General features: G+C 46.0%; 2 protein-coding genes across 6 annotated transcripts in view; both read right to left on the bottom strand.

The window, feature by feature from the left end:
- Positions 1–27,988, bottom strand: part of LOC138741610 (C-reactive protein-like) — a 175,946-nt gene that overhangs the window by 98,256 nt on the left and 49,702 nt on the right. Inside the window, exon 1 of one of the 2 annotated variants that reach the window (XM_069895946.1) lies at positions 25,996–26,000. The exons of the other annotated variant lie outside the window; for it this stretch is intronic. The gene's annotated coding sequence lies outside the window, so the exon portion shown is untranslated. Of the gene's footprint in view, positions 1–25,995; positions 26,001–27,988 lie in introns of those variants that run through there. 2 annotated transcript variants of the gene reach the window in all.
- Positions 1–27,988, bottom strand: part of col16a1 (collagen, type XVI, alpha 1) — a 225,773-nt gene that overhangs the window by 23,134 nt on the left and 174,651 nt on the right. For all 4 annotated transcript variants that reach the window (XM_069895931.1, XM_069895932.1, XM_069895933.1 and 1 more), the window contains 17 exons: positions 25,736–25,789; positions 23,377–23,430; positions 21,469–21,522; positions 19,394–19,438; positions 14,986–15,039; positions 14,293–14,328; positions 11,826–11,888; positions 10,765–10,836; positions 8,127–8,180; positions 7,998–8,042; positions 7,541–7,585; positions 6,848–6,901; positions 5,997–6,050; positions 4,891–4,941; positions 4,671–4,760; positions 3,949–3,984; positions 2,365–2,409 (listed from right to left, as the gene is read on the bottom strand). In XM_069895931.1, the coding sequence (XP_069752032.1) occupies positions 2,365–2,409; positions 3,949–3,984; positions 4,671–4,760; positions 4,891–4,941; positions 5,997–6,050; positions 6,848–6,901; positions 7,541–7,585; positions 7,998–8,042; positions 8,127–8,180; positions 10,765–10,836; positions 11,826–11,888; positions 14,293–14,328; positions 14,986–15,039; positions 19,394–19,438; positions 21,469–21,522; positions 23,377–23,430; positions 25,736–25,789 (906 nt within the window). The remainder of the gene's footprint in view (positions 1–2,364; positions 2,410–3,948; positions 3,985–4,670; positions 4,761–4,890; positions 4,942–5,996; positions 6,051–6,847; positions 6,902–7,540; positions 7,586–7,997; positions 8,043–8,126; positions 8,181–10,764; positions 10,837–11,825; positions 11,889–14,292; positions 14,329–14,985; positions 15,040–19,393; positions 19,439–21,468; positions 21,523–23,376; positions 23,431–25,735; positions 25,790–27,988) is intronic.

A 27,988-nucleotide genomic window follows, 5' to 3' on the forward strand; every position in this document is an offset into this window, starting at 1 on the left:
TCCACTGCGCTACCCTCATCCATATTCCTAGTCACCTCTTCAAAAAATTCAATCAGATTGGTCAAACATGACCTTCCTCCCACAAATCCATGTTGAGTGCTCCTGATCAGACCCTGTCTATCCAGATGTTTATAAGTACTATCTCTAAGAATTTTCTCCATTAATTTACCTACCACAGACGTCAAACTTACAGGCCGATAGTTGCCAGGCTTCCTCCTTGAACCCTTTTTAAATAACGGAACCACATGCGCAATGCGCCAATCCTCCGGCGCTATCCCCATATCTAATGACATTTGGAAAATTACCGCCAGAGCCTCTGCTATTTCCTCCTTCACTTCTCTCAATGTCCTGGGGAAGATCCTGTCTGGTCCCGGAGACTTATCCACCTTTATATTCTTCAAAAGCCTTAAAACTACACCTTTTGTAATCTCTATATTCCCCATATTTACCCAATTTGCTTTTTTTTATCTCACATCTCCCAATATCCTTCGTGAATACCAAAGAAAAGAAACTGTTCAATATCTCCCCCATTTCTCTAGGCTCCACACACAGTTTTCCGCTCTGATTTTCTAAGGGACCAATTTTGTCTCTTACCATTAACGTATTTGTAGAACTCTTTTGGATTAGTTTTCACCCTGCTTGCCATAGTTTCCTCGTACCTTCTTTTAGCTTTCCTAATTCCTCTCTTAAGATTCCTCTTACATTCAATGTATCTTTCAAACATCTCCTTAACTCCATGCTTCTTATATCTAATGTACGCCTCCCTTTTTCTTCTAACCAAGTTTCCAATATTCCTTGAAAACCACGGCTCTCTCAAACCTTTTGCCCCTCCTTTTAACCTAACAGGAACATAAAGCTTTTGCACTCTCAAAATCTGAGAACCTTCTCCCAATTTCTTAGTATGACCATCTGAATCAGATTAATGGAACTAATAACTCCACTGAGAAACAGGGATAGTGAAGCAGAGGGTCTTTCCTGCTTTTAATCCAATGGAATTTTGTTGATTGCATCTCAATTTCCTAAACTCTATTAAATTGAAACCCATTTGACCCAACCTCTATACAACAGCACAAAATCAGCTTTGTACCCTCTGCCATCAGATTCCTCAATGGACAATGAAGCACACCCATGACCTCACCTTCTCTTCTTTTTGCATTAATTAATTTATTTTAAAATGTAATTTATACCAATATTGGCGCTGTGATGTCACCACAAAATAACAAACTTCATGGCAGTAAACTCTGTGTCCGAACCCTGATAGGAGTTACAGGGAGGGAGTGAAGTTGCTGACATGATTTGAGATTTACTCAGGACAGTTTTATTTTTAGGGACCACACTTGGAGTCTCATACTGGAAGGCCATGGAGGCTGTGGTTAGGATGCAGAAGAAATTTACCAGGATGTTGCCAGGATTGGAGAACGTGTCTTATGAGGGCAAGTTTAACGGCTTTTCTCTTTGAAGTAAGAAAGGACAGGTGGTGACTTGATTGAGTCTCTAGGATAATGCGAAGCATAAATAGAGTGGACAGATAGCACATTTTCCTGGACTAACAGAGGGCATGTGTTTAAGTTGAGGCGAGGAAAGTTTCAGGGAGATGTCAGGGTAGGCTTTTTTTTACACACAGAGTCATGAGTGCCTCGACTGCATTGTCAGGAGTAGTGGAGGAGGCTGGTACAATAGAGACATTTAAATGACTCATTGACACATGGATGCAAGAGAAATAGAGTATTATGGGTGTGAGGTAGAGAAGGTTTTGCTTGTTGAATAGGTTTATATAAGTTGGCACAACATCCTTGGTTGAAGGCCTTGTACTGTGCTTTAATCTTCTCTGTTCCATGGGTCTCCCTTTCCCCTATTTACTCGGTGCATTGCTTAAATAAGGCTCAATTATTGAGGACTCTTTCTGTCCAGCACTCGCTACCATGAGCAAGGAGGTAAAGGAGCATCAAAATCAGGTATGCCGGGCGGGGAATTAGCTTCTTCCTGCAGGCTGTGAGACTGATGGTCAATATCCTGTAACCAAATAAATCATTCCAAAATATTTGTACATATTTGTTTTAAATTATATCTACATTTATAATTGTGTTTATTATGTACTGTGTATGTGTGTGCATCATCGCCTGGAGAAACATTTAGACTGGTTACATATGTATAGTCAGATGATAATAAACTTGAACTTGGCTATCAGGGATCGATTTCCCTGCTTCATCAAGAGACCATAAATTCAGCCCCCAACACAAGCACGTATTAACCTAACATTCTCCTTCCTGTCCTTAGTTCACAGAGCAGAGACAAGCAAGCTCATTTACTCTTCACACCAAGCTCCTGACCATCCTTTGATCTATTGGTTATGCTGAGTCTTACCTTGGCCCCAGGCGACCCCACAATTCCAGGTGGTCCAGGCTTGCCCTGAGGAAGAAGAGGTGAATATCAGTTTGGAGATAAAACACAGGGATTTATGATGGGTAAAGCTGATGAATTGGAAAGCACGCCAGTGCCTATTTTATGTCGTCGACAGTAAGACTGAGCCACTGCAAGCAAGGGCTGTGACAGGAACAGAGACCTACCTGGTTGATCAATGGAAGATTACAAACCTCTGTTGAAGAAAGAGACAAACTGGGGTCCGTCAACAGCTTTGTGTCAGAGTGTCCCACTGAGGTACAGGAGGGAGGATGTTGGTGGTGTCAGTGACGAAGAAGTCATTGGTGGGGAGGATAAATTTAACAAAAAATAAAAACATTAAATTAGATCAATGCTATTGAAGTTGTGAAGGGATGATCTTGTTGAAACCTACTAGGGGACATGATAGGGTAAATGTGGAGACAATTTCACTTGTGAAAGAAGATCGGACGAGGGTTCATAGTTACAATATTAGGGGTAAAAACAACACTGGAGAAACTCAGCTGGTCAAAAAGTGTATTTTATGTTAGCAAAGATACATAACCAAAGTTTCAAGGTTGAGAATTTGAGCATCAACGTATCAAATATATGCATCTTTACCGTTGCCATACAAAGGACACTGTTGGACCTGCTGAGTTTCTCCAGCGTTGTGTTTGTACTTCAATCACAGTGGCTGCAGACTTTCGTGTTTTACTTCTTACAGCAATTAGGGGTGTTCATTTAAAACTGAGGTATGAAGTAAGTTCTCACAGAGAAAGGTGGATCCTGGAAATTTGCCCCTGAGAAGATCTGAGGAAGCATATCATTGGGGTATTTAACCAAAAGTTAGATACATCTTTGAAAGGGTCAGGAATTGGGTCCAAGGGGAGGAGATGAGGCCTGGAGCAGATCAGTCAGTCATATTGAATGGCAAGGCAATCATGAGGGGCCGTGGCCTTCTCCAGCTCCCACTTTTTCTGTTCTCACATTTGTTTGGATGCCTGAATGAATGAAACCACCACAGTGTAATGCAGCAGTTCCTCTGTGTGGGCTCACATGCATAGAGCAGCCAGAACAAAGAATCTGATAGTGGAGCGCCTATCTATCGATGAAGGGTCCGTGATTGAAGCTTGTGCCAAGGACCAAGAACCCAGGGTTGCTTGGACACTTCCTGTGCTGTATTCTTCAATGTGAGGATCGACTTTCTTGATAGCAAGAAAACTAGATGTAAAGGAGACCCAGAAGCCACTGGGTTTCAGTTTCTTTGGAATCCAAGAGAAATCTCGCCCTTATCCTGAAGGGATATTGTTTTTGAGGACAGACCTCCCACCCTGCCAGATGTTTCCAGGTGTGGATTTTCCAACTGGAACTAGCCGCATCTGGTACTTTGGAGAGAATGAGCTCAAGCAGGGGAATAGTTTCACACATCAGTGTCACAGAAACTGGTTTCTCTGGAACATCCATTCTCCATCCTTCAGGTCATTGAGAATGTTTGAAAACCCTCCATCTTCCTGTTACTCTCCAGCCATATCACTTTGACCCGATATTGGGATACTTTTGACAACATACCTCTTTTCCCACTGGGCCATCACTGCCAGGCTCTCCCTGAATTGCAAAAAGACAGACAGACAGCAGTCAACAAGGGGCCACACAATGTCATGTTGCACACTTCACAATCAAATCTATTGGCATTCTTTGACTCTCCCCATCATATTTCTTCTCACTTCCACACCTTGACCTGCTCTATTGCCCGTGGGAACCATCTGAGATCCTGGCTCCTTGGATGCAGCCAGCATTCGCTCCAAAGCCTGGCAGTCAGCCACACAGGGTATTGCACAGGCTATGCAAAGAGCTGGTGCAGCCCTTCATGTCCACCCCTTCATGGACTTTGCCTATCTATGATGGGTCAATGCCTCTACAGGACATTTTCTGTGTCGGTACAATCAGCCAAAGTTTGGTTATGTTCATACCCAGCATGAAAAAACTTAAGCCCCTCTCCAGATCATGAAGTTTTTGTTTTGTGTGAGCCAGTTAAACCTTTTCTTGTCCCACGAGGCAGAGTGCAGGAGTTCCAATGAAGATCTAATTTCTCTCAACATGAAGAAACAGCTCCAATCCCATATTCTAAAAGGTAGGCAAATCTGTAGGACATCAACGCATCAAGACTAGGAACCAAGGAGACGAAGCAGGTTTGAGCACCAGATTTCCCTGCCACCCAGCAGCCCGAGCACACTGACGTTTCAGTGCAGCTGAGGGGCGTTCACGAGGACGTGATGGTGGTGCCTACTCACCATTAACCCTGGTGCTCCAGGTGAGCCTGGAGGCCCAGCCAAGCCAGGAAGACCTCTCTCGCCCATTGTTCCTCGCTCGCCCTTGGTTCCCTGAAAATAAAAACAGTTCTGAGGAAATCTCAAATCACGTGAAGGCTTGGGAGAGGACTGAGGCACAGAAATGGAGAGTGAATGAGGGCACTGGTGCCAGGGTTGTACATGGCTACACATTTCAACTCACCATTCCTGGTGGTCCTGCTGGGCCTGGGCTTCCTGGGGTTCCAGCTGAGCCCTGAGGAGAAGAAAGAACTCATTACACATGTTGGCTGGAGGTTAATCATTGGGCCTGTTCACTTGCTCAGAGTCTGCTCCAAAAGTTACTGAACGCTGCCGGTTCACTGATTCAGAGGCTGCCCTGAGGATACAGGATCCTGCCTGCTCATTGGTTCTGAGGCTGCCATTAAGGTACAGGATCCTGCCTGCTCATTGGTTCTGAGGCTGCCCTGAGGGAACAGGATCCTGCCTATTCATTGGCTCATAGATGGTTTGAGGGGTACAAGATCCAGCCTGACCAAAACCATGGCAGCCACATGGTATTTCACAATAACACATGGTCCATGCACCCAGGAATGAAGGGGCTGACAGTCAACAGACCTCTAAGCAACCCAGAACCTGGGGTTCAGGTTGTTGAGGTAGGAAGTGTCCAGGCTTTCAGATTGTGGGGTTGCTCTCAGCAAATAAATTTCTTTTTAACATCTAAAGGGTGTCTGTCTTGCTTTGGGAAGCTCTATGATCTCCTTGAATTTGTGCTGTTTAGCTGTTCTATAAGCTTACGATCTGGATTGTATTCAAAAAGGAATTGGGTGAATAGTTGGAGACCAAAATTATGACAACTTTGGGGATAGAGTGGGTCTAACTGGAGAGATCATTAAAAGAGCCAGCTCGCTACAATATTTAATTTAGATATACAGATGACAACAGGCTTTTTTGGCCCATTAGCCCATGCCGCCCAATTACAATTCTGGTGCGTTTTGTACGGGGGGAGGAAACCGGAGCACCCGGAGGAATCTCACGCAGACAAAGTGAGAGCGTGCAAACTCCTTATAGACAGTGCCAGATTCGTACCCCAGTCACCAGCACTGTAACAGCTGCACTAACCGTTCAGATTCGATGAAGATTGCATAGACTTTCGGTGTAAAGGGGCAGGATGTAGTCACTCCGGCAGTGAATGGATCTGTAGGCCCAAGGCCAACTGCTGCCCCATTTTACAAGGCTCATCAAGAAGATAATCATTGCAGTTTGAGACGCCGTGAGGGACGTGGCCCTGAGAGAACCAGTAATACTCACAATGTGCCCAGGAAGTCCCGGTGCTCCCACAGGCCCTGGTGGGCCAGGCTCACCCTGTCAACCAACAGAAATTCACTTATTCAGCTCTTTCCATTCAACTTCTGAGACAGTCATTCTGCACCACGACTGACACTCAGACAGAGTGCCGAGACCTTGCTGCTTACGAGAAAACATTGCAGTTTTATTTCACTTGTTAAGTGTTTGGGCACTGAGGAATGAAGGACCACAGAGTGATCTGGGATAATTCCATGGATGTGGCATCACTGGTAGGTAGTGTAGCCAAGAGAGATTTTGGCACATTGACCTTCATCAACTAAAGTATTGAGTAAAGGATGTTATGGTGAAGTTGTATAAGACATTGGTGAGGCCAAATTTGGGGTCTTGTGTGCAGTTTTGGCCTGGATTGAAGGGTGTCTGCTTAGAACAGAGATGCAGAGGAATTTCTTTAGACAAAAGTTTGTAAATCTGTGAAATTTGTTGTCATACGAGGTTGTGGAGGCTGGGTCATTGGGTGTATTTAAAGCAGAGATTGACAGGCTCTTGATTAGCCAGGGCATCAAAGGTTATGGGGAGAAGGCTGGGCAATGGGGCTGAGTGGGGAAATGGATCCGCTCATGATTAAATGGTGGGGCAGACTCGATGGGCTGAATGGCCTATTTCTGCTCCTAGGTCTTAGAGTCAACTACAGGAAAGATATCACAAAAATACTGGAGCAAGTCTCACAGCATCCATAGAAGGTAAAGATATATAACTGATGTCTGCTCTGCTCCAGCATCTTATGTGCTGACACATTAACAGGTGTCAGGAGCAAGTTCACAAGTACCTCCAGCTTCAAGAGTGGTCATACTTGCCTCAAAGCCTGGACGTCCGGCAGCTCCAGGTGGCCCAACTGTTCCGGTTTCACCCTGCAAGAGAGAGAGTCATTAGTGCTGCCAAAACTGGCATTGCTGAACAAATATGGCATGAAGATATGGATATTTTTGTGTGTGTGTACAGAGAGGACCATCGCCTTCCCAAGATCGTGTTATATGGCGAGCTCTCCACTGGCCACCGTGACAGAGGTGCACCAAAGAAAAGGTACAAGGACTGCCTAAAGAAATCTCTTGGTGCCTGCCACATTGACCACCGCCAGTGGGCTGATAACGCCTCAAACCGTGCATCTTGGCGCCTCACAGTTTGGCGGGCAGCAACCTCCTTTGAAGAAGACCGCAGAGCCCACCTCACTGACAAAAGGCAAAGGAGGAAAAACCCAACACCCAACCCCAACCAACCAATTTTCCCCTGCAACCGCTGCAATCGTGTCTGCCTGTCCCGCATCGGACTTGTCAGCCACAAACGAGCCTGCAGCTGACGTGGACTTTTTACCCCCTCCATAAATCTTCGTCCGCGAAGCCAAGCCAAAGAAAAGACAGAGACCATCACAAAATACACATCTACCAAGGTGCACATCTACACACAGAGCCACAGAGCACATTCACTGACTGAGTACCACTGATGTGTGTGCGCCCACTGACACCCACTGAGGGCTGTATCCAGGTACCTACTCTTGCTCCAGGTTGTCCCGGGAGTCCAGGTTTTCCTTGAAACCCCTGTTGAAGGAAAGAGACCAGTTAGAGCACTTGCACATTTTGGGAATTACAGACTCATGGCCCATCTCAGCTGTTGATTCATTCTGTCCAGTTTACCTGTCATTGCCCTGGAAGCTCCAGCTACTCCACAACATCCACAGGCTGTCAGGTGAGTTCTGAGACTTCCTCAGATCTACGAGCGATGAAAAATGACAGCTACTGGACAAACTCATGGCTCACTGGAGTGGGGGGGTGGGGGGGTCCTCTGCATTCACCCAGTGCTAACCTTTCAACATCTTAACCAATGAGCTCAGATCTTCCCTCAACTTTCAAACCATACCCATTTAAGCTCTGGTATTGTTCTGGATGGATATTAACTTTCATAACACACTGAACCAGGTGAGGCAATCTCCCTGAGAGGACAGGTACTTACATGTGTGCCCCTGAGTCCTGGTGGTCCAGGTGGCCCAACCTCTCCCTGCAAAACAAAGCAATCATCTTTAGAGCCTTTACTCTCAAGCTGAGAGAACCCCAGAGCATGGGATACAAGATGAAATCCTACCCTGGAACCTGGTTTCCCTTCCTTTCCATCGAGGCCATCCAGTCCCGGAGGTCCCTGTGTAAACAAAGAACACAGAATATTACTGTATAGTCCAAGTCCTTCAGCCCATGAGTGTTGTCCCTACTCCAATCTAATCCTTCCCTACCTCACACCCCAAACTCTCTATTTTCTTGCATCCATTGCGTCTAAGAGACGTATGAATGAACCTATTATTCCAACCGCCACCACCCCTGGCAATGCATTCCAGGCACCTTCCACTCTGCATTAAAAAAACATACCTCTGACCCTTTGACAACTCCCCCAAAACTTCCATCCACACACTTCAAATAGTGCTCCTCTGGTATTTGATATTGTGGTCCCAGGAAAAGGATGCTGCCTGTCCACCCAATTACGCCTCTCACCATCTCCATTAAGTCACCTCTCATCCTTTGTTGTTCCAAGGAGAAATATCCAAGCTCTACCAGCCTTGTTTCATAAGACATGTTCTCCAATCCAGACAACATCCTGGTAAATCTCCTCTGCAGTCTCTCCGTAGCATCTACATCCTTCCTGCAATGAGCTGACCAGAACTGAATGCAATATTCCAAGTGTGGTCTAACCAGAGCTGCAACATTATGACTTCTGAACTCAATTCTCCGACCAATGAAGAACAGAAACAACATACAGGTGTAACCATCCTATCAACTTGCAAGCAATCTTGAAGGATCTATGGACATGGACCCCAAGATCTACCTGCTCCTTCACATTGTCAAACATCCAAATAGCCACCTATACCACTATCAGGTTTCAGCTTCCAAAGTTCATCACTTCACACTTATTCAGATTGAACTCCACCTGCCACTTATCCACCCAACTCTATCTATAGCCATGTGTAACCTATGGCAACCTTCTACATTACCCACAACATCTCCATCCTTTGTATCATCTGCAAATTTACTGACCCACCTCAACACTTCATCCAAGTCATTTATAAAAATAAGAGCAGGGGTCCCCAAACAGATTCCTGCTGAACTCCACTTGTCACTGACCTCCAGGCAAAATACATTCCATCTACTCTTAGCCTCTGCTTTCTGCAGCCAAGCTAGTTCTGAACCCACACAGCCAAGGTTCCACGGGTTTCCATGCCTCATGACTTTCTGAATGAGGTACCTTGATAAACACCTCACTAAACACTACAGCCACAGCCTTACCTTCATCATTCTCTTTGTTACTGCTTTAAAAAACTCAATTCAGCTCACGGAACACAACCTGCTCCTCACAAAGCCATGTTGACTATCCCTGAGACCAAGTTTCTCTCAATGCTCATAAACCCTGTCCCTAAGAATCCTCTCCAATAGTTTTCCCACCATTGACATAAGACTCACTGCTCTATAATTCCCAAGATTCTCCCTGTTACCTTTTTTAAACAAGGGGATTGCATTGTCCATTCTCCAATCCTCCAGCACCTCCCCTGTGCCCAAGGAGGATGCAAAGATCATTGCCCATGTCCCAACAATCTCTTCTCTCCCTTCCCATAGCAATCTTGGGTATATCTCGTCTGGTCCCAGGGAGTTCTAAATCCTAATGTTTTTTTTAAATCTCAACATGGTCCAACACACAAGCTTGTTCTGTTCAGACCTCACCTTGTCCAAAGTCCTTTTTGCTCATGAATACTGAAACAAAGTATTCATTTAGAACCTCCCCAACCTCCTCCACCTCCAGGCACACGTTGCCTCCCTTATCCTTTAGAGGCCTCTCCTTCATTCTCTACATCCTTTTCTTCACGTGCGCATAGAACACCGTAGGATTTTCCTTAATCCTACTTGCCAAGGTCTTCTCATGTCCCCTTCTAACTCTCTTAAGTTTCATCCTGGTTTCCATAAACCTGCAATTCTCATGAGCTCTTCCTATATTTTGCTTCCTAAATCTAACATACACTTCCTTCTTCTTCTTTAGTTAGCTTCCTCACCTGCTTTGTTAACCACGGTTCCCTTTTCCTCTCTTTTCCCTGTCTCAGTGGGACAAGCCTATGTGCTCTGTGGCTCTGTGTGTTCCCTCAACACCCCTCACATTACTTCTGTGCTTTCTCCTGAGAACATCTGTTCCTGCCTCATCCCAATGTAATTAGCCCTTCCCCAATTAAATATTAGTCAATATTTGGGACATTGAAGTCTCCCACAACTCTATCTTTTCTGCTCCATTTCAAAATCTGCCTATTAATCCGTTCCTTGGGATCCCTTCCTATTTCTTACTTCGACCATCACTGACCCAGTAAACACTCCCTCCATAGCGCCCTTCCTTTCTACAGCTGTAATGCTATCCCTGACTAGTAATACTATTCCCCACCTCTTTTAACCCCCCCCACCCCAATCTTATTCCTCTTTGAGTCAAGCATCTCTAAAACAAAGCTCACAGGGTTGTAAAATAGCAGATTCTTCTCAAGTTGTGTCATCCAGAAATGCATCTAAGGCTTAAGGAAGCGTCTGGGTGATCACATGGTGGCAGAGCTGGAGAGCAGCAGGGATTGGGGATGGGTGCTGAGAGAGATTGTTTCACTCCAAGGCCAAATCAGTGTTCTGTGAGGATCAACCATAACCTGTTGCCCTTTGTTCCCCCACTTCTGAAGCCCATCAAAAACGTCCAAGAAGGAGAGGCTTACCTGTATCCCCGGAGATCCACTTCGGCCTGGAGGACCTGTCAGGCCAATTGGGCCCATATTTCCCTTACTGCCCTGAAAAACACAACAGAATCCATCCAACATCACTGGATCCTCACCTTCCTTTGGAGAAACCTCCCAATCACTGTCTCAGCCCAAGAAACTCTAGGACATCACGCAATCATGAAGGGCTGGTGGGAGGGGGGGGGAGGGGAAGGTGGGAAAATCTCCTGATAAAGCTTCTGGCTTTGACAATTAAATTGCTGAGGGAAGCCATGAATCTGTCAGCAGATTCACAAACTCACATTGACCAAAGAAGGACCTTGCAGAGGGAAGAGGACACCGATTCAACGGGATGGTTCACCAGCTGTTGGTGCAATTCATTACGGAAGATTGTAATTAAATCAGTAACAGCCACAGGTTATTGGAGAGATGGGATGTCCATGATTCCCCAAATGACTCATTGGTGACACCAGTATATTCAACACACCAGCCCATAGATCATTGAGGGATCACTAGCTCACTGGGGGTTATGGGTCAAGGTTCACTAACTGAGCATCACAGGTGTCAGTGGCCTTGAGGTCCTGGGTCACAGCTGGGGAGTTCCTGACTTTCTGAGAGTCACTGCATATGCAAGGATAATGTGATCACTGAACCAATGTGAGGTGCAGGTCATTGGGATGACGGTTGTATCAGGAGGTTGTTTACGGCTGATCATAAGGAGTTATGGTTCATTCCCTTTGAGGGCCACTGGGACTTCGTGAACCAACTGAACTCCAGGCATTGTCAACAGAAGCTCTTGCTCTGAAAATGATGAAGAAAATGGAAATCTTTTCTGTTTCTGCTCCTCAAGGAAGAGTGAATATCATGTACAGACTTTACATAAACCTGTGGGTTCCCACACGGAAACAGTCGGTAATTTCAGTCAGTAGGTCCTGCCCTCTTTTGCACCATTCCATTTTTGGCAGCTCTGTACCTGAACTCCATTCCCCTTTGACCACTGACTCCATTGATCTCATAACCTTCCACTCACAACATCACATGCATCCAATCAGGGGACTCACCTTCTCGCCAGGAGCTCCTGGGGATCCTGGGGGCCCAGACTTTCCTGGGAAACCCATTGGCCCCTACAGAAAGAGAATTAAAATGGTGACCATGTGACCATCATGACTGACCGTGAACCATCGTGGTATTCCCGAGCTTCTCCAAATCCTTATTCTGCATTGGGGCACCTCATCCCTCCCACTTGCCCTGAGATTTAACCCCTTGATGAAAATGATTCCCTTATATTTACCTGTCTGTGCTTCACAATTTGTGCCCATGGATCTGTGCTTTCTATAGAAATGACTGCTCCTATTTCTCCCTTTTCCTTTGGTTCAGTTTCCCTTAAACACTTTTAATCTGTAATATCCTCTAGTAAGTTGCAGTTTTCAAATTGACGAAATGACGACTTGAATTTTACAAAGCCACTTTGTAATATTTTTAAGTATAACTGAGTAAATCAAAAACACTGCAAATACTGGAAGTACAAAATAAAAACAAAAAATGCTGGAAATAACAGGTCAGCCCAGATCGGTGGGAAGAGAAGCAGATTTAATATTTCAGGTGATTGGGAAGAGAGGAAACTGTGGCAGCGAAGGTGGCGGAATGGAGAGAGCGAGGCTCAGGTTCACCATCGATTGAGATTGAAGGGGGAAAAGTTAAGGGGTAACAGGAGGGGGAACTTCTTCACTTAGAGGGTGGTGGGCGTGTGAAATGAGCTTCCAGCCAAAGTGGTAGATTCAGGCTCAATTTTAATATTTAAGAAAAGGTTGGATAGGTATATGGACGAGAGACGTCTGGAGGGTTATGGGCCAGGTGCGGGTCAATGGGACTAGGTGGGAGAAGGTGTTCGGCACGGACTCGAACTGTCCTGTTTCTGCTTTGTAATTGTAATATGGTTATATAGGTGAACCGGTCAGCAGGGATCGCGAATGGTTGGAGAGTGAGTTCACAGACAACAGAAGGCAGGGGCTGCTCTGCATTTTGCAGTTCATCAGAAACATCTGTCTCCCTCCCCTTCCTATTCAGGATTTTCCTTTGTGACTTCATGGTCTGTTCTTCCATCCCAACCAATTGTTCCCCTTCTCACTGGCCTTTCCCACACTGCCACCAACCTGCAACATCTCTTCCCTTCCCACATTCCCAGGACTCAAACTGTCCTTGCAGGAAAAGCAATCTCTTTCACAGCAAGGTCTCCTCTCCACGGGAGAAAGTAAATGCAGATCGAGTGAACACATTGAATCTTGTGCATTCAGTCCAATGGATGACCCCAAGCTTCCCAATGCTTGCACTCTAATTGGCCATCACACTCCCATTCTCACCTACCATTGCATTGTTACAATGAGCTCCAATACAGGCTCGACAACTGGTGCTCTACGTTCACTTGGGAACGTTGCAGCCGGTAAACTCAAAATTAAATTCTCCAACTTTCACTCCCTCTGCCTGCAGCCATGTCTGTTGTCAGCCATCCATCTGTGATACTGCTCAAGTCCCTCTCTCTCCATTAGCCTAGGCTGACCTGCTGGGCATGCCCTACCAATCTGCAAGCTGCACCCCTCAACATTCCTTTGTATTTTCTATCTCTAAATGTCCAATTTGCCCATTTTTCAACTTAACCCTACTGTGACCCTGATTTCACTCCATCACCGATGTTCCCTGTGTCCCACCTACTCCTTCCCCACCTTCTCTGCAAATTAAAACTAGCTTATTTTCTGTTTCCTTCTTTGATGTGGGTCTTCAGTCTGAAGCGTTAACCCTATTTCTCTTTTTACAGATACTGCGTGCCTGACCTACTGAGTTTTTCCAGCCCCATCCAGATATATGAGCCCATGATCCAGCCTGAGAACTGTGCTGCAGTACACTGTCACAGGAGCAGATACTTAGGAAAGGTCCTGGTTACGAGGGGTACAGTGCCAGTGACCCAGGTTTGAACCCGCCACTGACTGTAAGAAGCTTGTATGTTCTCCCCGTGTCTGTATGGGTTTCCTCCCAGTGTTCTGGGGTCCTCCCACCCTTCAGAAAGGTACAGGGTTGTAGGTTGATTGGGGTATTTGGGTGGCACAGGGTTGTGGGCCAGAAGGGCCAACTACCGTGCTGTATGTTTAAATTTAAATTTACCCTCTCAAGATGTTATAAAGACCCAAGAGGTGCTGTGTTTTTTGTGTCTTTCCAACACTTATTCTACAACCACATTGATGAGGAGATGAAGAATGATTTATTCTGCTGATGTTTGCGTACATAGTGTCTGGGCATAAGCTGATGGCCAAATCTGCTCACAAGGCAAGAGGAAAGAAATTTCTAAAAAGCGGGTGAACTTTTCACAGCCTGAGGATGTGACAGGTATACATTGAGCAAACAAGAACTATTACATCGTCTCTGGTTTTAAAAACGTGAAATGGCAATTGCTTCACACATCGATGTTGCAGTCGGAGCCCTCCTGAGACATACGCTGACCACCTGCTGAACTTGTCACAAGGTTGACTCATTTACCTGCTGTCCAGGAAATCCGGGCTGTCCTTGAAATCCCTAGGAAAAAAAATCACTGGGGATTAACTTTAGATTAGGAAGATGCACCATGTGAATTAGTAAGGGATTACTTAAAGTGGGATGTGGGTGGAAAGAAAAAGTTTGAAACCCTCTGTTTTAATCGTCCCTAATTGACTCATTATGTGGATGGTTTCATAACTCCAAGGGAAATGGGCCGACGACAATTTTTCTCAAGCAAAATATTTCAGTGAGAATTGGGTCTAGAGCAATGATTCTCAACCTTTCCTTCCCACTCTCATCCCACCTTAAGCAATCCCTTACTCTTCCCATGTGACCCTGATGGCAGAGGGATTGCTTAAGGTGGGATGTGAGTGGAACGAAAAAGGTTGAGAACCACTGCACTAAAGCAAGAGTTTCTTGTGAAACTGGGCTGTGCCCTAGAGTTACACAAAGACATGAAGGGGTTCCTTATCAACGTGTCTAACCTGAAGGGCATTGAGAGATGTGCATTCTGAGAAGGAGGAACGTCTTTAGCAGGATCACACCCTTAAGTTGAGCTGCAGTTGGAAGGTGTGATCTCAGCTTCTGACCCACTCCCTGGCTGTCCATCAAGAGTTTCAGATGGAGCGAAACACTTCCAAAGGTTCACAGCGTTCATTCAAAATGAAAGTTACATGAAAGCAGATGCACACTTACTTGGTCTCCCTTCTCCCCTCGGGTGCCAGGAATTCCTGCATCACCTTTGGAACCCTGTCAAGATAAACAGAAGGGTATCACATCCATTCAAAAACAGGTTCCATCCCTCTCTCTTGGTCACAAGACCTGCAATCAGCTAGGCAAGAACAACCAACAACTCGCCTCCCCGACCAGGAGTTAAAAATGCAGCCAGCCCCAGATTGTATTCAATAGAGTTTAACCATTGACTAGCAAGCTCCAGGGGATACTGGAAAACTCTGCAGCAAATCAGCATGGGATGGGGGATACTGGAAAACTCTGTAGTGGATCAGCACGGGACGGAGAAAACTGGAAAACTCTGCAGTGGACCAGCACGGAACAGGGGGTACTAGAAAACTCTGCAGCGCATCAGCACAGGACGGGGGATACTGGAAAACTGTAACGGATCAGCACGGGACGGGGGATACTGGAAAACTCTGTAGTGGATCAGCACGGGACGGAGAAAACTGGAAAACTCTGCAGTGGACCAGCACGGAACAGGGGGTACTAGAAAACTCTGCAGCGGATCAGCACAGGACGGGGGATACTGGAAAACTGTAACGGATCAGCACGGGACGGGGGATACTGGAAAACTCTGTAGTGGATCAGCACGGGACGGAGAAAACTGGAAAACTCTGCAGTGGACCAGCACGGAACAGGGGGTACTAGAAAACTCTGCAGCGCATCAGCACAGGACGGGGGATACTGGAAAACTGTAACGGATCAGCACGGGACGGGGGATACTGGAAAACTCTGTAGTGGATCAGCACGGGACGGAGAAAACTGGAAAACTCTGCAGTGGACCAGCACGGAACAGGGGGTACTAGAAAACTCTGCAGCGGATCAGCACGGGACGGGGGATACTGGAAAACTGTAACGGATCAGCACGGGACGGGGGATACTGGAAAACTCTGTAGCAGATCAGCACTGAAAATTGAATTAACTTCAGCCTTCAGAGCTGTGGCATCTCATGGGGAAGCCATGCAATGGGAACCCAGCCTCACTGAAACAACGTGGGGATCAGAGCCCATATGAAGAAGCTGTCGGACAAGGGCTATGTACTCCTGTTATCACACATATGCATGCATACACCCACACAAACCACACAGACATATATACACATGCAAACACAAGCCACACACGTAGACACACAGGAACATTCACACAAACCACTCGGCAGGAGGGAACTGCAGTGCATGAAGTTCAATAAAGGGCCAGCATCGTGAATGTAGTGGTTAGTGCAACGCTATCACTGTGGCAGTGACCCGGCTTTGAATACGCTACTCTCTGCGAGGAGTTGGTATGTTCTCCCCGTGTCTGTGTGAGTTTCCTCTGAATCCTCTGGTTTCCTTCCACGCTCAACACACATATAGTGTATTTGGGCGAAAGGGCCTGTTACCGTGCTTTCTGTTTAAATCTAAACTCTGTGGCAGGGGCACTAGTACACAACAGGGACCCAGCCTCTCCTCCACATGGACCAATCACTCCAACATGATTCCACATCTTGCATTAGCCAATATAATTATTCTCGTGGAACCCATCTTTTTTTCTCAAGGGCAAAGCCAGGGCACCTTTGAGGCTGCCTGATGAACCTTCACCACCACGGCCAATGTCAGTTGGATCCATTACGGCCCACTTTGCCGGCACCAACTCTGGAGTTACAATCCCACTGTCACACTAGGAGCCACCCTCCATGTGGAGCATCAGACCTCCTGCTCTCACCCAATGCAGGAAACTCATCGCCATTCCTTGGACTTTTCCCAACCAAACAACCTGAGCACGGTGGGAGCTGGGGCACCTGGAAAGCACACTTCACTTCAACTGCATGATCATTGGGAGAGCAGGGAGCAGAAACAGAGCTGTTCCACAGGGTCCTACTGCCTGGCCATCATGCTGATGGCTCCAAAGGATTTAAATGGGATGTTAGAGGAGCTGAAAGTTTTTTATAAACATCTTGCAAATGCAGAACTGTGCTCAAGATGGGGGTGTCTGTACTGGGCAGAAACTGCAAGAGTTTGCAGACTCCAGGGAGTAGTGGACCAGTGCAGGGCACCAGAAATGGGAGAACAACCCCCTTTGTGAATCAGGAGTCTGGGGGCGACTTTACAGGACAGCGAACCAGTGAGGGATTCAGCAGCTGAGGGTCCTGAGGGCGGAAGAAGTCACACCCACCAGTGGGCTGCTGGAGACTGGGAATTGAGGGGAAGAAGGGCCTCTGATCGTATTAGAGGTTTAGATCTGGAGCTCAAGTTGTCACTGGATTGAGCAGGAGACTGTGAGGTGGCTGGAGCGCTGAAGGCAAATCCACGGATACTGTGTGTCTCTGAAGGAACTCCCTTTTGTTTCTCTCAAATGGTGACCTTTTGCCTTAAGGCAGGCGATAGGAAATTTCATGTATTTTACATTTTTTTGTATTATTATATGACAATAAAAGGAACTTTGATCTGTCAGGATTCAGACAGAGTGCAGGGTGGGTGATCCATAGAACACACAGCACAGAAACAGGCAACTTCGGCCCATTTAATCCATGCTGAACTGATTTTGCTTAGTCCCATTGACCTACCCCTGGACTATATCTTTCCATGCCCCTCCTATCTATGAACCTATGCAAATTTTTCTTGAATGTCGAAGTCAAGCCCGCATTCACCATTTCAGCTGGTAGCTGGCTCAACACTCCCACCACTCTCTGTGAGATGTTCCCCCTAATGTTGCCTTTGAACATTTCACCTTTCACCCTGAACCTTATGCTCTTGTTTCACCTAACCTCATTGGAGAAGGTCTTCTTGCATTTACTCTATCTATACCCCTCTTAATCTTTAGATCAAATCTCCACACGTTCTTCTATGCTCCATGGAATAAAGTCCTTGTTTTACCTTTCCCTGTCACTCAGTTCGTCAAGTTCTGGCAACAAACCTTCTCTGCACTATCTTGTTGATATCTTTCCCGTGAACCAAACTCTTCAGCAATGAGGCTTTTCAAAAAGCAGCAAATGTCCTTGTGATGAAGACTCTGCTGCCCCACAGGCTGAGCCATACCAGATAACTAAAGTAGCAACTGGCCTCTGCACCCTGCCTGATGGTGAAGGCTGAAAGTGACCAATATTGGCCAGAATTACACATGAAATATGCATACATTAAAACAACAAAGTGCTGCGCAACTATTTGGAAATTAATGATGGAATAACCCTCTCAATCCTCTCAACCCTCAGCCACACTGTTACCTCTAAATTTCCAACACCTTCCTTTTTCCTAAAGATGGGAGATTTTAGCATTGTTTCGAACAAACAATGTTGGTTGATTTAACCAGCTGGTACCATCATGAAGGAGGTACAGGAGCCTGAAGGTGAACACCCAATGGTAGAGAAAAAGTTTCTTCCTCTCTGCCATCAGGTTTCTGAATGGACAATGACCCACAGGCAATGCCTCACTTTCTCCTTATTTGCACTCATATATTTATTTTTAAAAAGGTAATTTATTGCAAAGTTTGTACCTTTGATAATAATAACAAACCTTGAATTTTGTGATATGTTCATGACAATAAATTCTGACTGATTTTTGGATGCCCCCCGACCAAAACACCCCAGAAACAGGCTCATTCCTTTGACTTGCTGTATTTCCCTTTTCTGAATCCTCACTCCCGCTTCAGAAGTCAGGTGTTGGCAGTGCAACGTTTTGAAATGCTTTGATGGTGACACACTGCAGCGGACCAGTGAGGGGTTCGCTGGCTCGTGGGATCCAGGTGCCAGGACTGGAATCGCTGAGGGTGCCGATAGTTAGCACGGCTCTCGAAGGGACTCGGGCGCTGACAACTTCCTGATCGTATCGGGGGTTGGGAACCAGGAGCTGGAACGGACAGGAGGGCATGCGCTGCAGAGGCTGCAGGAGGCGAATCCACAGACACTCTGAGGGACTCTGCTACTTAACTTTCCCTCATTGGTTGGATGACAGGACTGGCAGGACCACAGCAGGCAAAAGATAACAAATGATGTGCATCACGTACATAATGAAGAACAAATCCTGCACCTTGGATTTAATAAAAAGCTCCATTCATTCTTCTTGATGTGGATCCCACGCCCCACCCTAGATAATCTCAAACAGACGGTGAAGCAGGAAATACCCTCCAAAGGGACAGCACTGAAATTTTCCAGTGGATTTATTCCTCTCTGTGGTTGGAGGATTGGGGTAAGTTTCCTGTCAATCTGAAGAAGGTCCTCAAGGCTGCCTTCTACACGGTCCCTAAACCCTTTCTCACAGTACTCACTCCCATTTCAAACCCCCACAACTGTCAGTTTGCTCATTGGCTCCACTGTCAACCAGCTTCCATTGGCACGGTTTCTGCTACCCAACCTTTCTCATCGATGGTTCAACAATCAGCTTATTTCAGTACTCACCGCTGAGCCACTTGGTCCTTGGGCTCCAGGGATACCAGGAGGGCCCTATGGGAGAGAGGTAACTAATGAGAAGGATAGAAATAACCAAAGGGGGCAGAGAGAAGAAGCCAGGAACAAAGTGTGACTGTGTCAGGGGCCAGAAGGAGCTGGACAAGGTGACGGAAGCCACATGGTTGGAAGACAGTACTGTGGCAAAGTGGGCCCTGAGGAAGTAGATGGGCTGGTTCCAGCTGAGGCTCCACTGTTGTCAACATACCTGTAAGAGGGCACAACTTCAGTATTGAAGCATAGCCACTTAGAACAGAGATACGGAGAAATTTCTTCAGCCAGATGAATCTGGAATTTGTTGCCATGGTTGGTTGTGGAAGCCGAGTCATTGGGTGCATTGAAGGCAGAGAATGATTATCTAGGGCATCTATGGTTATAGGGAGAAGGCCGGGAATGGGGCTGAGTGGGAGAATGGATCAGCTCATGATCGGATGGTTGGGCTGAATAGCTTATTTCTGCTCCCATGTCTTACGGCCTAAAGATTTAGCAAAAATTGGGACCTAAATTAAGGCCCCCTACCTTGGCTAAAGTCTAAAAGTGGGGGGAGCAATAACTGTTGGGATGCTCTGGTTGCCACCATCTTGGAGAGGTTCCTGATTTGCATTGCCAGAACAACTTGGAGGACGAGTCTAACTGGGGGCAGGACTTACTGGGCCAAACAGTCCGTTTCTACACTTTTTAAAATGATGCAGCAGGATAATCTTCTGTAGAATCCACAACAGGATATTTCTAGCTCCTATTTTAAGATTAGAGTGAGGCAAGTATTGCCTGGGCTTTTCTCAGTGCACCCATCATGTAGTGGCCACCACAGGAGATCATGCAAAATATACCCATTGCATGGTTTGTTGGCCATTATTGATCAGGGGATTGAGTCCAGGAGTCGTGAGGTAATGTTGGAACTTGATAAAACTCTGGTTAGACCACACTTGGAGTAATGCATTCATTTCTAGTCTCCTCGTTATTGGATGGATGTGGAATTTACAGGAAGTGTTGAGGAGATTTACCAGGATGCTTCCTGGATTAGACTTTAGCCAAGGTAGGGGGCCTTAATTTAGGTCCCAAGTTTTGCTAAATCTTTAGGCCGTAAGACATGGGAGCAGAAATAAGCTATTCAGCCCAACCACCCGATCATGAGCTGATCCATTCTCCCACTCAGCCCCATTCCCAGCCTTCTCCCTATAACCGTACATGCCCTAGTGTGTGTTATGAAACACAGTTTTTTATGAAGCAACGTTGAGAGAGCTAGGGTTTTTCTCTTTGGATTGACAAATGATGAGAAGTGATTTAATGGAGGTACATAAAATCCTGATACTTATATATAGAAGAGACAGCCAGCATCTTTCCCCTGGGTGACAATAACAAACGTGGGAGGGCATCTGTAAAGGTGAATGTGGCGAAACCACTATTGTACATATTTGTCATATGCAAATGACATGACCTTTCCTGGTTGACCCTGCTCTCACTGGCCGGCTCGTGACTCCTTCCCCTTTCTTCCCCATAAAGGCTGTCATGCCACAAGCCGACCCCAGTTCAAGTCCAGGTCAGTGTGAACAACCAACACAGGGATCCTGTCCGTCTCTTGTAAATAAAAGTCTTCAGTTCTGCAACTTCAGTCTTTGTGCAATTGATCGTGCATTGGTGGGTGAGCAAAGTTTAGGGGAGATGCCTGGGGTAAGTGTTTGTTTTACACAGTGAATGGTGGGTGCCTGGACTGCATTGCTGGGAATGGTGGTAGAGGGTGGTACAATAGGGACATTCAAAAGATTTGGACAGGCACATGGATGTAGAAAAAAGTTAGAAGGTTCTCGGTTTGAGGGAGGGAAAGGTTGGATTGTTGTGGAGTAGGTTATTATAGGGCCGAAACATTGCGGTAATGTTCCGTGCTTCTTTATGAAGCATCCTTTGTAGACCTTCAAAAATGCAGAAATGAACAGAGAGCAACTGTGAAAGAAATGGAAACACAAATCAAAGCGGCCTCAGCACCACAGGCGCCGAGTTCATCAATAGATTCTGTAAAGTGTTCCTACCGGCACACCCATCTCTCCTCCAGGCCCAACCGGCCCCCGTTCTCCTTTCAGCCCCTGAAAAACATGTTGGACAATATGTTACATGCTCAGCTTCCACACACTAGCACTCAGGAATACATCGAACCTGGCACAGACCGTCAACCTCCACAGCAAATGTCCGCAAACACGACTGCCCAGACCTGCTATTTGGTTGAGTGTCTCTTGATTGCATCTCCAGCCACCTCCAGCTTCAAAAAGCCATGAGTCAATTAAAGTTGATTTTCTATTTGTACTGGAAGTCAGCAATTCCAAAGACTCTCACAACTGAACCAGTCCTCTTGGCTGCAAAAGACACTCCCAAAGCTCTCAGTGGATCGGCGTTGGGAGCAAGGAGGGGAGTTAGGAAGGAGAAGGGACTTTGGGAGCGAGGAAGGGCATTGGGAGTGAGGAGGGGTGGACTAGTCCTTGGCTGCAACAGCAGATCAGATGCTGGGTTTCCTGTGGCATTTGCTGCTGTTCAAAACTTTGCACTCTACAAGGCAGAGGTGTGATGGGACGATCTCTAGCTGCCCGGATGGGTGCAGCTCCATAAACCTTCAAGAAGCTGGACATCATCTAGAACAAAAAGCCCAGTTTGCAATATTTCGAGCTCCCGTTTTAGTAAAATAGAATTATCACTGTAAGGGATAATATAGACAGGAGGGACTGAAGAGTCAGTTAACATTTAATGTTTCACACAAGCACAAGTCAAAGCACAGCAATACAGTGGAAGAACTGAGGGAAGATTTGTCACAGTCTGTTCCAGAATTCAATACATTTGCAAAAGCCATTGTGATTTTGCAAAGGGAGAACCAGTCTGATTGCTGAAGGGAACACTGCTTTTGAAGCAGTTCTTGTGGCCAGCCACTTCTGTGGAATTCAGAACAAAGCAAGTTCTGTGAACGACTGGGCCTTTTCAGTAGATTGACCTGTGCCAGGAGGGTCTTTTCAGGAAGCAAAGTGCTTCATTTTGATTGTGATTAACAGTGACGTTCTCTTGGAGAGACCGGTGCCAGGGTCTTGGAAGTTTCAGGGAGGCTGCCCAGTTTGAGTCTTGCCTACAAATGGACCAGGAGTGTTGTGACCACAGCTCGTGTAGATGGTCATTTCTTCAAAGGCAACGCAAGGAGAATTTGCGAGTCTGTAACAGCCACAACTCCAGTTCCACATTAATTCTGGACATCAGGTTTCAAAGGCCTACACTTCAACACTGAATCTGAAATAAAATTAGTGTTTTAAAATTAAACGCTGTCCTGTTCATTGCCTATTGCTGCTTTGTTACTCACGATTCATAAGTGGTTAGCATAGGGGTTAGCGCAACCCTGCTACAGTGTCAGCTACTCAGGTTCAGATCTGGCGCTATCTGAAGGGAGTTTGTATGTTCTCCCCGTGTCCGCATGGGTTTACCCTGGAGGCCCCGGTTTCCTCCCGCCTTGCAAAATGTATGGGGTTGTAGGTTAATTGGGTGGCCCGGTCTCATGGGCTGAAAGAGCCTGTTACCGAGCTGTATGACTACATTTAAATTTCTCGAGCACTCGCATGGACCCATACTGCCGCAGGGTACCTTAGCTCAGCGAGTCACCGAAGCCTCTTCAACAGTCTTTCTCGGAACTGTGATGTCAACAGCAGGACAGATGGGGGACCTTGGGCACAAGAGGGCTGAGACTTTCACATTCTCTTGATTGCAGGCAATGCTGCTTTTGGAACAACTTGACCATTTTTTTCTTGATGCCAGTCCTGAAACACCCCATCTGACACTGGGCGTACCCTCGCCACACCAACAGTGGTCATCCACTCCCTTAAGGGCATAGAAGGATAGGTAATAAATATCAGACTGGGCCTACTTCCACACTCTGGATAAATAATGAATAATGACGAAACAGCACCTACCGGGAGACCAGGCATCCCTGCGGCTCCTGGGTACCCATTAGTCCCTAGAGAACCCTGAGGGCCAAACACATTTTGCATTTTTACCAGTAGATCGTGACTGATGCTCATTCACACAATCAGAGGGATTTATTCTGACGCAGACACATCTGATCCCACAGGGCAGCAGGAGGGAACTCCGAACGAGCCAGCCCTGGGCACGTCTACACAGGACTCAACATGAAGAGTGGTGACTACAGACCTGGACTTTGGAATATTTTGTTGGAAGAAATTGCCCCTCACCCATTGTTGGATGTGGGATTAGGGTATTAGGGTGCTGAGGCAGAACCATAACATGGTCCATGTATGAATGCTAATGTGTTTTTAGGTGCTGTTGATATTAGGTAAAAATTGGAGCAGGTTTAAGGATAAATCTGGGGGGGGGTATAGGTTTGGGCAATGGAAGGGAAGGTGCATCAGGGACATGAGAACAGGACGAGGCAGGTAAGGTGCACCCAGGTTGGGTGACAGGAGAGAAAGGGTGAATACAATCAAGTCAGATGTGAATGAGAACATGTCGTGGATCAGGCCCAAGATAATTCCACAGCAAGTTTGATAATGGGGCTCAGCATGGATCGAGGAATTTTGCCAGGTGTTCCAGCAGACCACAAAAAATTCAAGGAGAACGGAGGCTGGAGATTGGATTCACTTGAGTGTGGTCAGGATGGTTGCCAGAGAAAATGTTAACAAGATCAGTTAACGGGCAGGCTGGCAAGATAAAGTGGCATGATTTTTGTGGGGCAGAACGAGGAGCTGACAGACATGAGAGAAATGTGAATCAGGATGGGTCTGAGGGTGGGGAGAAGGCTTGCAATAGGGACCTGGGGAAGAGAGTATCAGAGAAGTACAGTCGTACCCTTTGGTAGAAGAAATAAAAGGGAAGACTATTATTTAGATGGAGAGAAAATTCAAAATTTGGAGGCTCAAAGGAAGTTGGGAGTCTTCGTGCAAGACTATTCAGGTTAACCTTCAGGATGAGTCGGAGGGTAGAAGGCAAATGCAATGTTGTCGTTCTTATCTAGAGGAATAGGGTACAGGAGCCGGGATGTGATGTTGAGGCTTTACTTGGAGTACGGGGTTCAGGTTTGGGCTCCTTATTTAAGAAAGGATGTGCTGGCTTTGGAGAGGGTTCGGGGAAGATTCATAAGAATGAAGGGATTAGCATTTGAGGAACATTTGACGGCTCTTGGACTGGACCCCTTGGAATTCAGAAGAATGAGAAGGGACCTCATTGATGCATTTTGAATGTTGAAAGGCCTGGACAGGTAGATGTGGCAAAGTTGTTTCCCATGGTGGGGGAGTCTAGGACAAGAGGGCACAACTTCAGGATTGAAGGGGCACCCACTGAAAACAGAGATGCAGACATTTTTTTTTAGCTGGAAAGGTGAGCCTCTGGAATTTGCTACCATGGGCGGCTGTGGAGGCCAGGTCAATGGATATATTCGAAGCTGACACTGATAAGTTTCTGAATAGTCAGATTATCAACAGTTATGGGGAGAAGGCAGGAGAGTGGAGTTGAGTGGGAGAATGGGTCAGCTCACGATAGAATAGCAGGGCAGACTTGACGGCTGAATGGCCTAATGCTGCTCCTATATCTTATGGTCTTAAGACCACAAGGACCTTGAACTTTGCTATGGAGAGGGTGAGAGGCAGTGATGGATTTTAACATGACCATTTAGCAGCAGAAGATGGAAAGCTGATACATCACATTCTGGCAGGATCAGGAATCTGGAGCTATTTGGGGAAATGATGAGGGCCACGAGGATCTCAACATGAAAACTAAACCGTGATAATTGTTCTACCATCAAGTGAAGCCGAGCAGTCCCAGCACCATAACTCTCACCCAACTCCCCCCTCCCTCCCAACTCCCCATCTCTCTCCCAAAGCCCCTCCTTCCAACTTCCCTCCTCCCTCTTATCATGCCTCCTCACTCCCATTGTGCTGCTTTCCTCACTCCTGAAACACGACACCTCATTCCCAAGAACACTGTAGGTTTCCCACTGCATTCTCCAGGAATTCCTAGTGCTCCATGCTCCACAGTAAATGCCATCATTGTGTTCTCCCACTTCACCGTGTTCCCAGTCTCGCCCGTGTAAGTGCTGGGTCACATTTCCCAATCGGCGTGACCCCTCCCTGACCTGAAGGGATCTGTGATTGACCCTTGGTTACATGCAAGTGTCCTCAACTTTCACGTCCTTGTGCCGTATCCTTCGCTCTTCACCAAGTCCAATCTCTAAAGCCACCAGTAACTTCCTACTAGGTTCCACATGTTTGCATTCATTGTCATCACAGGCCTCCCACAGCAGCCCCTTGCTGGACTTACCTTCTCCCCCTTTAGTCCAGGTATTCCAATTGATCCTCGCTCTCCTGGAACACCCTGTTGATGTAAAACACGGTTTTGAAGAGAGGTCCCATCATGATCGCTCACTCCCATTGAGTCAATTGAGACCATACTTCCTGTGTTGCTGCTAGGGCCTTCTGTTCCAAGGTATCTCTGGCAACCTCCTGGCCTAGTTGTTAGTATGAATGGATATGTGCACATGGTCACCATCATCTAAAGGGTCTCTCCAAGCTACACAGCATTGTGATCTGGAAAAACCTCACTGTGCCTTCATCGTCACTGGGAGCACTGGACAACAAAGATTTTGATTCCTGAACACTTGTGGGTGTTTTATTTTGATTCTGGGTTTGCTGATCATGAAAATCACAGTAACATTTTCCTATCACATATATTATTTTTTAGACATAACCTATTTCTGAGATTTCTTGCCATATTTTAAGTCTACTTCAAGCGTACAAAATCATGATTGGACTTGGACTTCTTCCCTGCTGATCACTGATCAGTGATGAAAGGTTTCACCAGGACATTGTGACCTTGGAAAAGTGGTATCAGGGCAACTGGAATCCATCAATGCTGGCCGATTGTTGTTGGACACTGACGTGAGGGGCATCAGATGTTGAGTACAAACAAAAATCAGCCACAAAACATTTTTAGATGAGTTGAACTAACGCAATGTGTCAGCATCATTATGCGATTAAACCTGCTAAATTCGGGGCGTGGCCTGATGGCAAAGGAGGAAGAAGTGTAATTCCATTAAAAATACCTCAATTTAAATACTTGGAAAAGTTTTAAAAGTTTGTTTTGAAGTTATTTGAATGTTTCAAGACTATAATGGCAGCTAATACAAAGAAATCGAAGTTAGATTCAGAAGAAACTTCACTTTAAAAGTTTAGAAGAAGTGAGGCCTACTTATCAAATGGAATCCTCGGAGTCGACTGTACAGCCACCCAAGCAATAAAGGACTCCATCCCGCCTGTGTATTACCCCGGCACCACCACTGGGCTACCAATTTTTTCTCCATATGTCAGGAGCGCTGCAGAATCACTGGAGTCCACAATGGACCTGACGCGCGGTGCTGCTGTGGATCCCGGCGGCATGGAGATTCGGGGCAGCATGTCGGAAGATGTGCATGCGTGGACCTCTGTGTTGCCAGGCATGCACGGTGCGTCGCGGGTCCGGGAGTTACTGGATAAGATCTGGGCTGTCGGTGAGGGTCAACGGTGTTCTGAACAAACCTATAGGGGTCCAGATCAGAAGCAAGGTGAAATTGAAGGCTGAATTAAAAGAATTGGAAGAAGAATCGTTGATTGTTGTTGAAGAGAAACAGTGTAGGCCTCAAGGAGAGGACACTAACTTTAAAGCTGTTTTTACTGTTTTGGAATCAATGGCCCATCAAATGGGCAATATGTCAATGCAAATATCTACTCAGATGGAACATGGATTTATGAATATAACTGAAAAAATGAAGAATATTTCTGATGAAGTTTCTTCTCTTAAAAAGGACATTTTTGCTGTTAAAGGCGATGCCAATAAATGTTTGAATTTGGTTGACATAGTTCAAGATAATTTTAAGAAAATGGAAGATGCCTTTCAAGTCTGTAAGGACCAAGTAGAATGTAATAAACAGAAAATAGAGAAAGTGGAAGATTCTTTCATTGGATGGGAGATTCAGAAGAAAGATTTATTGAAGATGGACTCTCTGGAAAATCAAAGTCGCCAAAATAATGTTAAAATAGTGGGAATTCCTGAAGGAATCGAGGGTACAGATTCAATTAAAAAATGGATTCCTGAGGCATAGGGATTGGAGTTCTTTCCAGAAGGATTGGAGTTCTTCCCAAAAAGATTGGAGTTGGATATGGCTCATAGGGCTTTAAGGAGTAAACCATATCCAGGTCAACCACCACGAGCTGTTTTGATTCGCTGTCTAAAATATCAAGAGAGAGAAACTATTTTGAGAGTAGCAGTCCAGAATGCACGTAGATATCAATCCCCGTTGATGGTACAGGGAAATAAGGTTTTTTTTCCTCTCTCCAGATCTAAGTCAAGAAATTATTAGAAGACGTAAAGAGTTTAATTCTGCTAAAGAGGTGCTTTGGAGAAAGGTTTATTAATTTTCTTTTAGATATCCTGCAGTATTGAAAATTTTTAATGGTAATTTTCAATCACAATTTTTTGAGAATGATTTTGATGCTTTAATCTTTGCTAATTCTCTGCCTGATAGGGCTGTTGAAAGGC

The sequence above is a fragment of the Narcine bancroftii genome, chromosome 8 (genome assembly GCF_036971445.1).
Source record: "Narcine bancroftii isolate sNarBan1 chromosome 8, sNarBan1.hap1, whole genome shotgun sequence".
Classification (NCBI taxonomy): domain Eukaryota; kingdom Metazoa; phylum Chordata; class Chondrichthyes; order Torpediniformes; family Narcinidae; genus Narcine; species Narcine bancroftii.